General features: G+C 39.3%; 3 protein-coding genes across 3 annotated transcripts; 2 read left to right on the top strand and 1 right to left on the bottom strand.

Moving 5' to 3' along the window:
- The first annotated feature begins 798 nt into the window (after window positions 1-798).
- Window positions 799-1,728, top strand: LOC124539219. Its single transcript, XM_047116515.1, has one exon. It carries the CDS (start codon window positions 799-801, stop codon window positions 1,726-1,728), a length of 930 nt encoding a protein of 309 aa, XP_046972471.1.
- Window positions 1,729-11,585: 9,857 nt separating this feature from the next.
- On the bottom strand, window positions 11,586-13,004 carry LOC124539282 (serine protease inhibitor 77Ba-like). Its single transcript, XM_047116617.1, has one exon. The coding sequence runs from the start codon at window positions 12,957-12,959 to the stop codon at window positions 11,751-11,753; it is 1,209 nt and encodes a 402-aa protein (XP_046972573.1). The 5' UTR covers window positions 12,960-13,004; the 3' UTR covers window positions 11,586-11,750.
- A 536-nt stretch (window positions 13,005-13,540) lies between these two features.
- On the top strand, window positions 13,541-14,952 carry LOC124539357 (ovalbumin-related protein X-like). Its single transcript, XM_047116728.1, has one exon. The coding sequence runs from the start codon at window positions 13,720-13,722 to the stop codon at window positions 14,929-14,931; it is 1,212 nt and encodes a 403-aa protein (XP_046972684.1). The 5' UTR covers window positions 13,541-13,719; the 3' UTR covers window positions 14,932-14,952.
- Window positions 14,953-15,992: the final 1,040 nt, after the last annotated feature.

Below are 15,992 nucleotides of genomic sequence, written 5' to 3'. Positions count from 1 at the left end.
TGTTTGACAGCTGTCTCCGTAACGCCACGTTCCCCAAGGCCTGGAAGGAGGCAAGTCTGGTCCTCTTGAGGAAAGACGGCAGAGACGCGGACTCTCCCTCTGCGTATCGTCCCATATGCCTGCTGGACGAGGCTGGCAAGCTCTTCGAGCGGATTGTCGCTTCTTGTCTCAGCGAGCATCTGTCGTGCGTCGGTCCCGACCTGGCCGACAGCCAGTTCGGCTTCCGTCAGGGTCGTTCGACCGTTGACGCGATCATGCGCGTCCGGTCCCTGACGGGGCAGGCGGTGGCTCAGGGGGGCGTGGCGTTGGCGATAAGCCTGGATATCGTCAACGCCTTTAACGCTCTACCCTGGGTTGCCATCAGGGAGGCCCTGGTGTACCACCGCGTGCCTCTCTACCTGCAGGCGATCGTTGGGAGCTACTTGCGCGACAGGTACATTGTGTACGTGGACCAGGACGGTACGAGGACCCGAAGGGAAGTGTACTGCGGGGTTCCGCAGGGATCGGTCCTAGGACCGCTCCTGTGGAATCTCGCGTACGACGCGGTTCTGCGTGTCGAGCTCCCCGCAGGCTGCTACGTAGATGACACGCTGGTGCTGGCATGCGGGTTGAGCTTTGAGATGACCAGACGGCGAGCCGAGCTCGGAGTCGCACTCGTTGTCGCGAAAATCTGCGAACTGGGTCTAAGCGCCGCATAAGACGGAGGCGCTATGGTTCCACAAGTGGCCGGTGGGCCGGGAACCACCCCGTTCGCAGATCATTCGCGTAGGTGACTCAAACGTCCAGGTGTCCAGGTACATGAAATACCTGGGCCTTGTCCTGGACAGTCGCTGGAGCTTTGAAGAACACTTCAAGCTCCTGGTCACCCGGATCGAGAAGGCAGTGGGTGCGTTGCACAGACTGCTGCCTAATCTCGGGGGACCAAGGGAGGAGATTCGCCGCCTCTATGCTGGTGTCGTGCAATCGATGGCCCTCTATGGGGCACCCGTTTGGTCACACCGACTGACGGGCACCCGCCGCTGCAAGACTAAGATCCTGAGTCTGCAGCGGAGAGTAGCCATCCTCATGGTGCGGGGATATCGCACGATATCCTTCGAGGCGGCGACCCTTCTGGCAAGCTTTCCGCCGTTGGACATCCTCGACTCGAGGACTCGCGCCCTCCGTCAAAGCGGCGGAAGTGCGTCCTACCCTGCCAGCGTCCTCGAAGTGCTCAGGCGGCAGGAGCAGAGAAGGGCACACACGACGTGGTACGCCCGTCTCCGCGGAGATAGGTACGCGCACAAACGCGTCGTGAGTGCGATCCTGCCAGCCTTCGAGGCCTTGATGCGGCGGAAGCGACGAGTCACCTTCCGACTTACACAGGTGCTGACCGGTCACGGTTACTTTGGAGAGTACCTGTGTAGGATCGGACGCGAGGCGACGGCGGTTTGCCACCACTGCGGGGCGGACCAAGACGATGCCCAACACACGGTAGAGGCGTGTCCCGCGTGGACCGCAGAAAGGCAAGTCTTGGTCCAGCAAATCGGGCGAAATCTCTCCCTGCGAGCAGTCGTGTCGGCGATGCTACGCAGGGAATCGGCGTGGGAGGCCGTAGTCAACTTCTGTGAAACCGTCATAGTCCAGAAGGAGACTGCGGGGCGGGCTCGGGAGAGGGCCGATCCTGCCCGGCGGAGGCGACCTGCGGGTCGCCTTCACGGCCTCCAAGCCCCAGTGCCCGGGGCGGAATAAATAGGACAATCCCTCCGGCCGTGGGTGCGTGAGATGGGGGTCTCACGCATCCGTTTTCATACGGCCGAGAGGAGGACCGCAGTCCGGTATGGCCCCGGACTGCCGGTGTACGCACCAGCGAGGGGTGCGGGGAGGGCGAGACCATCTTCGCCCTCCTGAGAAGGGCTCCGCAAGCCACGAGCGGAGCAACGCACGGGAGAGGCCGCGGACGTGCTGCGAAAGATCCCGGAGCCTCTCCGTTTTCCGTGCTGTGGCGGCCATCGCAGGGGGTTTTAGTGAGTACAATCTCACATAACCCGGCCTCCACCCCAGGAGTTCGGGTATCTAAGAAGATTTACCCTGGGTCAACAAAAAAAAAAAAAGTTATTTGTTGTTATTTATTATCATGTATTATATTTATTATCATTTATTATCATAATGACTTAGTATTTTTTAAATGTTGTAAAAGAGTAACTACTAAGTTTCCTGCCGGTTCTTCTCGGTAGAATCTACTTTCCGAACCAGTGGTAGCTTCACTTAAATATAAAATAAAGTTTATTTTATTTCTAATGATAATGATGATAATGACTGGTCTCTTCGGCGCCTCACCAATGGTCCAAGACTCATCCATCAATCAAGAGATCAGGCACAGTATAATAGGCCATATTGTGTACGTGCTTACGGAAGTAAGGTACTTCAGTACTTCAAATCTTTTGCAATATTCTTATTCTAGTCTGCAATTCAGAATTCCCGAGAGGAAAAGGTCACTGACATTTCCCACATTTTGTATGGACATAAATTATCCTTATAAAGAACGAAAGAAATAATTTACTATAAATGATTGTATGTTTAGTAAAATATAATTCGCAATGCATCTGTTTAGAAAGAATGTACAGTCGGGTTAAGAAAAAGTTCGTCACCTTAAGATCTATTTTCGAGCGACAATCTGCTTTACCGATCGAGAGTGACATATTGCGTCGCAATGATTTGACGTTTAGATTCAAAAGGTACTAAGAGTTTGAGACTTGATAAACGAATCAATTTGAAAACTGACGAAGGCTTTTTTTCTGACTGTACCTATCTAACATGACATCCTAATTTTACGCATGGTTAACATACGATTAAGGAGAATTACCTACTTCCAGTATGCTATTCACGAGGTCAAACATTTACCTAGGCTTTATAAACAGCGACCAAATAATAAATAACATCAATTGGTTTTAAAATGTTTTGTATTGCATTTTTATGATGTATTTTTAATTAAATTACAAATTAAAATAATGACCGCCGCTTCTCAATTAGTTTTTGGTATGTTATTATTCTAAGTAGGTACGCAAAAACAAACGATTTTCCCAGAAATTCTGACGTACATGCCGTTAATACTAGGAACAAGAATAAACTTGTTACTCTAAGCACCCGATGTGTAATCGGCTTAGTAACTATTTTTTGGGGCAATGTACACGTTTTTATAACACGAAAACGTTAAAAAATATTTAATTATAAAATTCAAAAAAATTGTTAAAGAACTTTTGTGAGCTAAGATATATACAGCACTAATGAATTTCTAGTTGACTGCACACCTTGGGAATGAGATGACGCCTCCAGGCTGATTCAAATAAAAAAAAATTATTGCTATTGTCCATGTAGCTTGAATTAAAACAAAATAGATCCCGCTGAGGTTCTTCTTAAATAAAATATGAGACAACATCACATACATTACTCTGATCCTAATGTAAGTAGCTGAAGCACTTGTGTTATGGAAAAACACAAGAACTTAGGTCTGTGGTAAATTTTGGCCATCAACGTAGAGAAGAGTATTTATTATTTACCATCATTATAATTTCAGTCTTTATCAATAAAGTATACCTACATATAAGAACAGAACTATCTATATAGATAGTTCTCCAATTTCACAAATATAAAGAGATTTTTATAAAAAAAAGAGTGTTCTCCATTCGATGCGTATATTCTTTTATTTAATGTTTGTTCGCCGATTACTTCGCCATTTATGAACCGATTTTGATGATTGTTTTTTAGTTAGAAAGAAGATACTCCTGGAATGGTACCATGGTACCCTTCCAGGTCGGCCGATTTTGAGAACAAAATTTTAATTTTGAAAAACAAAATGTAGAAATATTGACATACGATCGGGTGATTAAATCAAATTATTCTATTACTTTTTAGTGATCACTTTGACTCGGTATTATTTTTTAGAAACAATATTTTATATTTAATGCTGTGGATGCAACGCCATGATTACAGCATAATTATGGATTATTTAAAAACAAAATTACATGGAAATATTTTAGTTATTTAATATTTAAAAACAAAATGTAATTTAAATATGGCAAGACATTGTTGAAATTGAATAAAAAATAAAATATTTTATTAACATTAAAGATAAATTATTTGCAAATTTTAATTATATATATCAAAGTAAAGTCGTCATTGTACCATAAAATATATTTTATAATTTTAGAGACTTTTTTGTTTCATCTATCTTCGCCTCATTAACTTTTCTTAAAATAAACTGCTAATAAGAAGGCCATGAGAGCGGGTAAGATTTTCGCCTATTATATATATATGTCGAAGAATGAGCAACGTCATCGATACGATCAAGAACTATGCCTTGATGTTACTAGTTAATAAATTATTGAAGTTGACACTGGTATGAAATCGCTTTTGCGAAACGACAACACTGCATTCTTGGTAGCTGTCAAGCATTCGTTTGTTAATATCGATTTGTTCCGTAAAAATAAAATATTGTAAAATCCGTTAACGGTCTTATTTTTAAAAATTAAGTAATGGAAGAAGAGCGATCTGAGCCCGAACGTATGGAGGATGCGATATCAGAAGTGGGATGCAGCTCACGACTCCCACGTGAAAAGAAATTACCATCGGACGAAGAAAAATGGTTTTTCCTTATGGAACAGCAGAACCGTAATTTCATGGCACTAGTGCAAGCCATGAAAGGACCGCCTACTGAAGATAAATTACGTTTTCCTGAGTTTAACCCGGATCAAGAACAAGTGGACGCGCGTGCATGGATTAGTACTGCTGATATGTGTGTTCCGGACCAACAAATTACCGGCGCTCCGCTGATGTTAGCGTTGAGTACAGCATTGAAAGGACAAGCATCGGCTTGGCTAGCTCAGGTATCTTATCATGGAATGTGCTGGGCTGATTTCAAAGATCTTTTTATCGCGAGGTTTGATTGTCCTGAAACGGCGGCTGCCCATCTTATTAACCTGCGCGGTACCAAACCTAAAGAAAATGAGTGTCTTGCTTCGTATGCTGCCACCTTAATGACTTCACTCATGACAAAGTGGAAAAAACCTTTCCGTCGAGCAAATAGCAGTAGCGACGGTTATGTCACACATTGCTCAGTTTGATCCGCGAGTACAAAGAATGTCATTCACGCAACACATATCCAGTAGAAATCGATTACAGCAGGAATTAAAGTCTATATCGTTCCTGAAACGTAAAGCTTCTTCATTTGGTAGTGACAATACTTTAGATGTGAAACGAAGCCGTGAAAACGCAGTAAAGTGTTTTACTTGCGGAAAGCTCGGGCATAAAGCGTCACAATGTCGCCATAGACAGAGCATGCCTGCTTTAAGACAGAATAGTAGATCGGCGACTTCATCGAGTGAACCTCAACGTGCTACAAGTCAGATTAGAAGCGTTCCTGATAAGTCTCATGTCACCTGTTTCCAATGCCGAGGTACGGGTCACTACGCGTCGGAGTGCCCCAGACGACGAACCCAGGATGGCTCTGGCAGTTCCCGCCCAAGCGAGAAGCGAGTAGATGTTTGCGCGGTGAGCGCGCCGACTGGATTGTTACTACACTCTGGTGAGCACTTTCAATTTTCTTACGACTCTGGAGCTGAGTGCTCACTTATTAAAGAGTCTTTGGCTTCTAAATTTTGTGGCAAACGTTTTTATAATGTGGTTACCATGACTGGCATTGGTCAGACTTCCGTCAATAGTACCGAACAAATTATTTCAACTGTTGAGATTGACAATATTACTGTAGACATTTTATTTCATGTTCTACCTGACTCATATTTACGCTATGATATTATGGTAGGACGTGAATTGTTGGGACAAGGTTTATCTGTTAACATGACATGTGACAAACTGAAATTTAATAAGCTTACCTTAGTTAACAGACACAGATGCACCCCCTGAGTATAAGACCCGATTAATTGAAATTTTGACGTTGTATAAACAATACTTCACTAACGGTATTCCAACGACTAGGGCTGACGTTGCCCCAATGCAAATACGACTAAGGGACCCAAGTAAGACTGTGTATAGACGTCCGTATCGCCTTAGTCTTGACGAACGTAAAATCGTACGCGATCGTGTGAGTGAGTTAGTTAATGCTGGTATTGTTCGACCGAGTTCGTCCCCTAATGCGAGCCCAATTCTTTTGGTTAAAAAGAAAGATGGAGATGTTCGAATGTGTACCGACTACCGCGTAATTAATGACAATACTATACCGGACAGGTTTCCCCTCCCACGTATTGAGGATCAGATAGCCAGGCTACATGGTGGATGCTATTTTTCGATACTTGACATGGCTTCTGGGTTCCATCAAATCCCTATGCACCCTGATTCCATTGAAACGACTGCCTTTATTACACCCGACGGCCAATATGAGTTTTTGGCTATGCCCTTTGGTCTCCGAAATGCTCCGGCTGTTTTTCAGCGTGCAGTCATGGAGGCCTTAGGTGATTTAGCAAACTTATATGTGGTTGTCTACATGGATGACTTGCTAATTGTAGCTCGCAACCCAGAGGAAGCTCTCGAACGTCTTAAGAACGTCCTAGATGTCCTGACTGCGAGAGGCTTCTCTATGAAGTTGAAAAAATGTTCCTTCCTTAAAACTAAAGTTGAGTACTTGGGTTACGAGGTTAGTCAAGGTGAAATCCGTCCTAATCCTAAAAAGATCGAAGCTTTAACATCTCTTCCTCCCCCAGAGACTGTGACTAACTTACGACAATTTATTGGGTTAGCATCTTATTTCCGACAGTACATTCCAAAGTTTTCACAAATTATGGCACCCTTATACGCTTTAACTACAGGAAATGGTAAAATTAATTGGAAACCAGAACACGAACAAGTGAGGCTACAAATAATTCAAGCGCTGACTAGTGAACCAGTACTGACCATTTTCAACCCAGAATGTGAAACAGAATTACATACTGACGCGAGTGCAATTGGTTATGGTGCAGTCTTGTTGCAGAGGATTGATGGTAAAAACCACGCTGTGGCTTACTACAGCCGACGTACGACGGCTGCTGAGTCAAAGTATCATTCATATGAGCTTGAAACTCTTGCGGTCGTCAACGCGGTTAAACACTTCCGTCATTACCTGCATGGCAAGAAATTCACGGTCGTTACTGATTGCAATTCGCTTAAAGCTGCTCGTACTAAACTCGATCTCACCCCCAGAGTTCACCGTTGGTGGGCATTTTTACAATCCTTTAACTTTGATGTTGTACATAGAGAGGGTAAGAAAATGTGTCATGCTGATTTCTTTTCCCGCAACCCCTTTCCTGTTACACCAACCAAATCAATTGACAAGGTAACTCCCAAACAAGTCAATATCACTGAGCTCAGTCAAAATTGGTTACTAGCGGAACAGCAGCGAGATGCAGAAATATCTCAGTTAAAATCTGATTTGTCTGAAAATTTACTTGGCAATGACGTAGCAAAAACTTATGAATTGCGTTCCGATGTGTTGTATCGTAAAGTTCAAAGAAACGGAAAAACACGATGTTTGCCCATTGTTCCTAGGTATTTGAGATGGTCAGTCATTAATAATGTGCACAGTGGATTAATACACTTGGGATGGGAAAAAACACTAGAAAAGGTTTACGATCTTTATTGGTTCGAAAATATGTCAAAATACGTTAAAAAGTTTGTTGATAATTGTGTGACGTGTAAAGTTTCAAAGGGTCATTCGGGAAAAATTCATGCTGAGTTACACCCCATTCCAAAGGTAGCAATCCCCTGGCATACCGTTCATATTGACGCGACTGGCAAACTGAGCGGGAAAAATGACAAGAAGGAGTATGTGTTCGTTCTTATTGACGCGTTTACGAAATACGTGCTATTGTATCATACTCATAGCATTGACACTGTTAGTAGTATTAGGGCTGTTAAGAATAGCGTATCTCTTTTCGGTGCTCCGTCTAGACTGATCGCGGATCAAGGTCGATGTTTCGCGAGCCGAGAGTTTCGCTCATTTTGTGAAACTTCTAATATTAAGCTGCACTTAATCGCGACGGGAAGCTCACGTGCTAATGGCCAAGTTGAGCGCGTCATGAGTACGCTCAAAAACATGCTAACTGTTATAGAGACTTCCGATCAATCCTGGCAAGATGCACTGCCGGACGTGCAGCTAGCATTGAATTGTACACAGAATCGCGTAACCAAGTCAAGCCCCTTAGAACTTTTAATTGGTAGAGTTGCGAGGCCCATTGAAATTTTACAATGTGACAGTGACGAACAGACGGTAGATATTGAACAGGTTAGGGCCGACGCAGTCAAACACATGGAAAAGAGTGCTGATTACGACAAAACACGATTTGACAGTACCAAGGCAAAATTTGTGAACTTTAATGTAGGTGATTTTGTTTTATTAAAGAGTGAAGAGCGTAACCAGACAAAGCTCGACCCGAAATATAAAGGACCCTATCGTGTCATTGAAGTACTTGACGGCGACCGTTACATTTTGAAAGCTTTGAATGGTAACCGAACTTACAAATATGCTCATGACCGCTTGAAAAAAATGCCTGATAATTTCCCTGTAATAGACATTGATGATATTAATAAAACTGTTAAGCAATGAAAATGTATTTTATTCATCTTCCTTGTTATTGTGATTTGTGTTCTGTTTGCAAATGTTTTTATATTATATTCACTGTGTATTGTATTATGTGTATCCGCCGGATGGAGGCGATGATTTTGAGTGTATCCGCCGGATGGAGGCGATGATTTTGAGTGTATCCGCCGGATGGAGGCGATGATTTTGAGTGTATCCGCCGGATGGAGGCGATGATTTTGAGAGTATCCGCCGGTTGGAGGCGATGGTTTTTTTGAGAGTATCCGCCTGTTGGAGGCGATGATTTTTGAGAGTATCCGCCGGTTGGAGGCGATGTTTTTTTTGAGAGTATCCGCTGGTTGGAGGCGATGTTAGTGGTTATAGAATATGTTGTAAAGTGTAATGTTACTATCTTTCTATCTTTGCTTTAGTTTGAATAAGGTAATTAACCAACGCAAAAGTTTCATTGTGACCCTGCTTGGTCAGGGTTGACCGAGGCGATAACTTTTTACTGCTTAGATTATTTTCTTTCAGACTATTCACACGAGGGCGTGTGAACGCATCAGAATGGCCGTGTCGAAGAATGAGCAACGTCATCGATACGATCAAGAACTATGCCTTGATGTTACTAGTTAATAAATTATTGAAGTTGACACTGGTATGAAATCGCTTTTGCGAAACGACAACACTGCATTCTTGGTAGCTGTCAAGCATTCGTTTGTTAATATCGATTTGTTCCGTAAAAATAAAATATTGTTCTTGGTGGTAGGGCTTTGTGCAAGCCCATCTGGGTAGGTACCACCCACTCATCGGTTGTTCTACCGCCAAACATCAGTACTCAGTATTGTTGTGTTCCGGTATGAAGGGTGAGCGAGCCAGTGTAACAACAGGCACAACATAACATCTTAATTCCCAAGGTTGGTGGCGCATTGACGATTTAAAGAATAGTTAATATTTCTTACAGCGTCATTGTCTTTGGGCAATGGTGACCACTTACCATCAGGTGGCCCATATGCTCGTACGCCAACCTATACCATAAAAAAACCTAAAACGATCGACTTTTGGGGTGGGTCCGCGTAGAACGGATTTAACGAAACTCCACTCTTAAGGTGGTTTCGCTTTTGTTGGCAAACTTTGACAAACAATGTGAGTCGAGATGGCCCAGTGGTTAGAACGCGTGCATCTTAACCAATGATTGCGGGTTCAAACCCAGGCAAGCACCGCTGATTCATGTGCTTAATTTGTCTTTATTATTCATCTCGTGCTCAGCGGTGAAGGAAAACATCGTGAGGAAACCTGCATGTGACAAATTTCATAGAAATTCTGACACATGTGTATTCTACCAACCCGCATTGGAACAGCGTGGTGGAATATGTTCCAAACCTTCTCCTCAAAGGGAGAGGAGGCCTTTAGCCCAGCAGTGGGAATTTACAGGCTGTTGTTGTTGACAAACTTTAGTGGTCGTCGTATGCTCATCTTTATGATAATGCGATATTAACAGATATCCTTAAATTAGAGTAATACGACCAATAACATCCATAGCTTCTAAGTAGAAATAAATAGTTTAAAAATAGTTTTTGTTTTTCATCTCGCTAAAAATAATCATATCAAGAGGTCAAATTATTATGTGAAATATTTATTTAAGCTTATTCATTCATTGTATTCACTCGGTGGTACAATATGTCCTTCTGGATTGGATGGTACGTGTCGTCTTATATTCTACTTACAAACCGCAATACTTAATATTGGTCGATTCCAGCTTGAAAAGAGAGTCAGCCAGTGCAGTTGCACAACATAATGTCCTAAGATTTCCTAAGATTACCATGTTCAAGGTACCAAATTCGGCAGGGTTTTATGCAAGGTTGTAGGTAATTGCGTCTATGTAGACTAGTTCGTACTGGCTATGAAGTGTACAAATATATACCTTATGAGTGGGAATGAAAAAAATGTACATCGCCATCATGAAATATAAGAATTAATAACATTAAATGCTTAAATATATACAAATATGAACTAAAACTAGTTACCGTATAAATCTTGACCGCGTAGAATGGTGGCAAGAATGCTAGCAACATTTTCATAGTGTATAAATAGGGTCTATGCGGGATTAGATTCTAAAAAATAATCATAAATTTATCTCGCAAGAATATTTGGAGGGAGATTGTTTAATTTTAATTGATTATAGATTCTCAGTCATCAAGAAGAAAAATGTGATTAAATCAGAATATGTTATGAAATGAATTGTTTAAGATGCTTTTTATTCTATATAAAGATTTGTTAAATATAATTAAACAAAAAGAAATCATGAAGAGTCAATGACTGTCTAAAAAAATTAATTAACTGTATATAATGCATATTATTCCACAAGTGTTTCCTGTAATAAAAATATATTTGCTGCGTTATTATCAGCGTATATCTGTGGACTTTAGATGAAATAAACAACAGAATGCACATAATAATACATAGCTGTTAGCTACGACTTATTAAGAAACTTGAGTAATAAAATGTCTAAATTGATATAATTTTCTCGTACAGATTATAAAACAAGATGGAGATGTAATGCAGAAAATATTTAAATGAATACAAAAGCGTATACAAAATTAATAGCGAATGTTTTGTCCAAAATGTGAAAGCTGATTATTTATACTGTACAGTCAGAGTAAGAAAAACTTTGTCAGTTTTCAAATTCATTCCTTTATCAAGGCTCAAACTTTTAGTAACATTCTCGATCGGTAAAGCAGATTATCGTTCATACTGAGCACACGATAGTAGATTTTAAGATGACGAACCTTTTCTTACCCCGACTGTACAAACAGATACTCAGAAACTCGTCTTCATATTCATAGGAAGTTTGGATGTCGGACTTTGCGTACAAACACTGTCTTCAATGCGCGACTATTTTAATTTTTCCCGCGGTCAGGGATGTGCGTCATTCGAGATGTCAGACGGAACGAAACATCCACTAACTCATCTAACAATATATTATATAAAATATTACAGATTAATAATATTCCGTCGAAAAAAAAACGATGAAGAAAAAACCTTCAATGTAACAAAAATATATTTCTTTAGATTTTTTCTTAAAAAAATGATCTTACGTAACGAATTTAGTTTAAAGGTTTCTGTACAAAGAAACAGTGCGTTAAGATATTCCACGTTACTTTATTATTAAAAAAAAAAATAGAAGTGACGTAATATTTATACCGTCTTAAAATAGACTCGGCTTCGAATAAGCGCCAGTAAATATTGGCACCTCTGATTTCTTATCAATTATCATAAACAAGAAAGGCCTGTTGGCAATGAATTGATCAGGTAATGTTCTGAAGCCGAATTCAGCGTTAGTCACCGCACTCGCCACTGTCCCTTCTTCGGTCACCTCTATATCAGCCTTTTGCACAAAGTTTGAAACATACAATGGATATTTTGATATAATTGGAAACTGTGCCTGTGCACTGTCGAACATTGTTTTCAAACCCATATCAACAAGCAGTTCTTTCAAGTTATTAAGATCAGATGTTATCTTGAATCTCGGTATTTGAACTGAAACCATCTGTGGGCCAAATTCTTCGAACAGTTTACTTATCGTCGATAAACTAATTAACTTCAGTTTTTCTATAACTGAATACAGAGATACATTCTCCTCTGGTAAAAACAATAACATGGAGTATCTGTTGTTTTTACCGTATGGAAGTTCAAGTACATTTGCGTTTATCTTCTGAATGGTTCTGATGTTAAACGAACCAGTGAGGTACATGAGATTCACGTTACCGATCTGAACATCTCGTTCATTATAAAATGGACTGACTTCCGTCTCCTCATACGCAAACGGAGTTTGCCAAGATCCCTTGAAGTATACAGCATCAATGATAACCATGAGCACATCTTCAAGGTCTCCCGGAGACACGACTTCCTCTATTGTGTCATGCGTCGCTCGGCTCGCGAAATCGTTTATAATCTGTGAAGCTTTATCACTGTCTTCAAATGATATCGTTTCAAATTGGCTCACACCACTTTCTGAAATCCTTCTCCTAAATTTGTTTCGGACTTCCAATTTACTATCTACGTATATACTTGCGCTCCTCTCTAACACAACGTCTGAACTATTATTACTTGTAACACGGTTTGCAAGTTTTAAATATTTATTATTGAAACACTTATTGTTTTCTAATTGTAGAACCTGTTTCAATTCCGCAAGGGTCGTTTCAGAAGCGCCCAAAGATGTGCAAGTGAGTAGGATCCATGTTGAAAGAGTTGATGTTACGAAGTGATTTTCCTTTTCCTGGGCAATTCTCGTCAATAGATTGACGGAAAATTCGAAGACTGATCTTTTGAAAAGCGGTTCCGTCTTCTTCACGGTGCACTGGGCGAGCAGAGATGGAATTAACCCACATATTAAGAGGAATGTGAGTCTAGACATTTCGATTGTATTCGACGAACGAGTTGTAGAGACTAAAATATTGAAGGCAAAATTAGTGTCAACGTTATCACAGCTTGTTTATCGTTGAGGTTAAAGTTCCATTATTCGGAAACTTCAATGTATTAAATATATATGCTATAATTATTATTACAACAAAAATTTTGAAATAATTTACAATTTTCTATGTGTATATTATTTGAATAAAGAATGCCATTTTTAAAATATTTTGATGAATTTTCAACATTAATTAAAATTAAAATCATCAATGTAATTTATTACAAAATACATGGTAACAATATACATATGATGTCTTATTACATAACATTATTGTCAATAATGTTTTAATATGTATAAATTATCTTTAAAAATGGCAACGCTAGCAATGAAAATGAGAACCAGGCAGAATTCCCTTTTGTTTATTTACAATCTATTACATTGAATTCAAGCTTATCAATATTAAATTGCCACAAAACTAAATTCGATCTTACCCCCTACACAATAAGGATGACTACTTTGTATAAAATATTCTAGAATATTCCTTAAATTCATAACGTCCTGTTTGCAGATACTTAAAACTCATTGACCTAAGTTTATCTCCTGTTGAGTTTATAAATACTGATTGTAACAATAATCTTAGCATTGAATGAACGAGTATTGTGTTATTAGTGGAATACGTAGCTATATCATTTAGTTGACAATTCGATGGAATATTAATATTTATAAATTTATAGTGACATTAATTGCACGAAACAATACAGTGATGTATTTAGTGACGATGATCAAGATTACGTTTGCAATACTGCTTTTAACGCCAGTGCTATGTGTTAAGTTTCCTTGTAATCACGAAAGTGCCGTGAATACCTTCAAACGACCTACGTATGATTTCTCTGTTCGACTTTTAGATAGAGTTGCTCAAGAAACAGGATATCATTTCGTGTTTTCACCATTGTCAACATGGCTGCAACTCATGACTCTGGCGGAAGGAGCCAGAGGTCCCACCGAGAGGGAAATCAGGAAAGTAACGAGATATCACCGTATGTTATGTTTTAGGAGGAAATACAAAGAAGTTTTAAATGGAATGGACGAAGAGTTGGGTTTTATGACAAAAAGGACGAATGTTATCATCATCAACAAATTGTTGAACGTCAAGAACTCTTTTCAAAACGAGATACAAAAATCGAATTCAGCTAAAATACTGTCGTTAAATTTCAATGAACCTGATGATGCAGCAGCGAAAGCAAATGAAGTCATTCAGATGGATATGGATGGTGTTATCAAGGAGAGCATTCAAGCTGAAGATTTCAATATGTCAGTTCTATTGATGACTGAAACAGCTTACTTCAAGAGTGACTGGAAAACATCATTCAACCCCGTTTATACTTCAACGGAACCATTCTTTTCAGAAGAAAAAATACCCATAGGGAATGTTCGCTTGATGTCACAAACTGGATACTTTAATCTAACTACATTACCGTTAATTAATGCAAAAGTTGTAGAACTACCATTCAATACAAATGATAGAATTTCGATGCTCGTATTTCTACCAACTAAAGGTAGTGTCCAAAATTTATTATATTACTTAAAGGACATAAGATTGATGACTATATTTAACAAGTTCAAAAGAGAAGGAACGAAACTTGCGACTGTTAGGATACCTAGATTCAGTATAAAGACCGAATTGGAGAATATTCCTGAATTGGTGTATGACATGGGAGTGAAACGTATTTTTTATCCAGAATTAGCTGATTTTGGGGGAATCAGTGATTTCAAAATGCACACGTCATTAATGACACAAGTCGCTGATATAGAGGTGACTGAAAAAGGTGCAACAGCGGGTGCAGTCGCTGAATTTTTGATTGTAGGTAACAATGAAGAATTGAAAGCAGACAGGCCGTTTGTCTACCTCATAGTCGATAGGAAAACTGATATCATACTGTTTGGTGGAATTTATAGTAATCCGAATATTTATTAAAAGTTTAATTAATGACAACAAATTTCGTTTTATTTATAATCTTTTATTGATAACATTTGTTTTTATGAATAACAATATATTTATGACTAGTATCACAATAACAGCCTCCGAAAATGAAGTCATATAAAAAACATATATAAAAATATTTCGATATGTATTTGATTGTATTTACTTAAATACTAACATTTTATTATAACGTATATACAAATGGCATCTTATCAAATATTGCTATTGGACACATTATAGGCATTTTGTGAGGAAAGTTTTACAAATCAAAAGGATAAATAAGAAGAAGAGGTCAATCAACTGTGGAAAATTTTCGGCTTATCTTATTTTAGTCGCATACGTAGACTTATTAAAAATATGTTTTGTTAGTAAACTATTAATACTCATATGTATTTATTTAATTTAACGATTTATGAAATTTTTGTAAAACTTTTCTGTCTTTGTATCTTACTTACATTTAGTAACTTATTCTAAGTTTTGTTATGTATACTTTAAATAATTACTCCATTTTATTTTGAAAGAATTTACAAAATATTTATCTATCTGTAATGCACAGCCGATGATGACAATTTTAGTTTCATTTTCTATACAACTAAATTGACTTAAGGACGTTACAATAATGTACTAATATAAAGGCATATTTATGCTTATAATATATTTTCATCATGGACGAATCATTAAAACCTCATATTATTGCATCCAAAACAATCACTAAAATAAACCGACCAATCAGTAGCTTTTGGAGAACACGTTCCACACGCGATGATTGGTCCAGAATGAAGACGCTATGAAAAAAGTACATAAACAGTTTCCATTCACCGAATGAAAAAGTATAAACAAAGATAATATCAACACATTAGAAACATTTCGCATTTCTGATACACTGTTCATGTTAAATTCGCTTTAGAAATAATCAATCAATCATTGTCTATACCGCGTAAAATCCCGCTGGTTTTTTCCAGGCAAAGTTCTTGGTTTTTAGAGACACGAGATCAAAAAATGGCATATTGATGTGCTACAAAACCTGTTCACCTTATTGATTTATAAGATAAATT

Source organism: Vanessa cardui, chromosome 22 (genome assembly GCF_905220365.1).
Source record: "Vanessa cardui chromosome 22, ilVanCard2.1, whole genome shotgun sequence".
Taxonomy (NCBI): Eukaryota; Metazoa; Arthropoda; class Insecta; order Lepidoptera; family Nymphalidae; genus Vanessa; species Vanessa cardui.
Note: the sequence above shows the minus strand (reverse complement) of the source record. Positions and strands in the feature narration are given on the sequence as shown.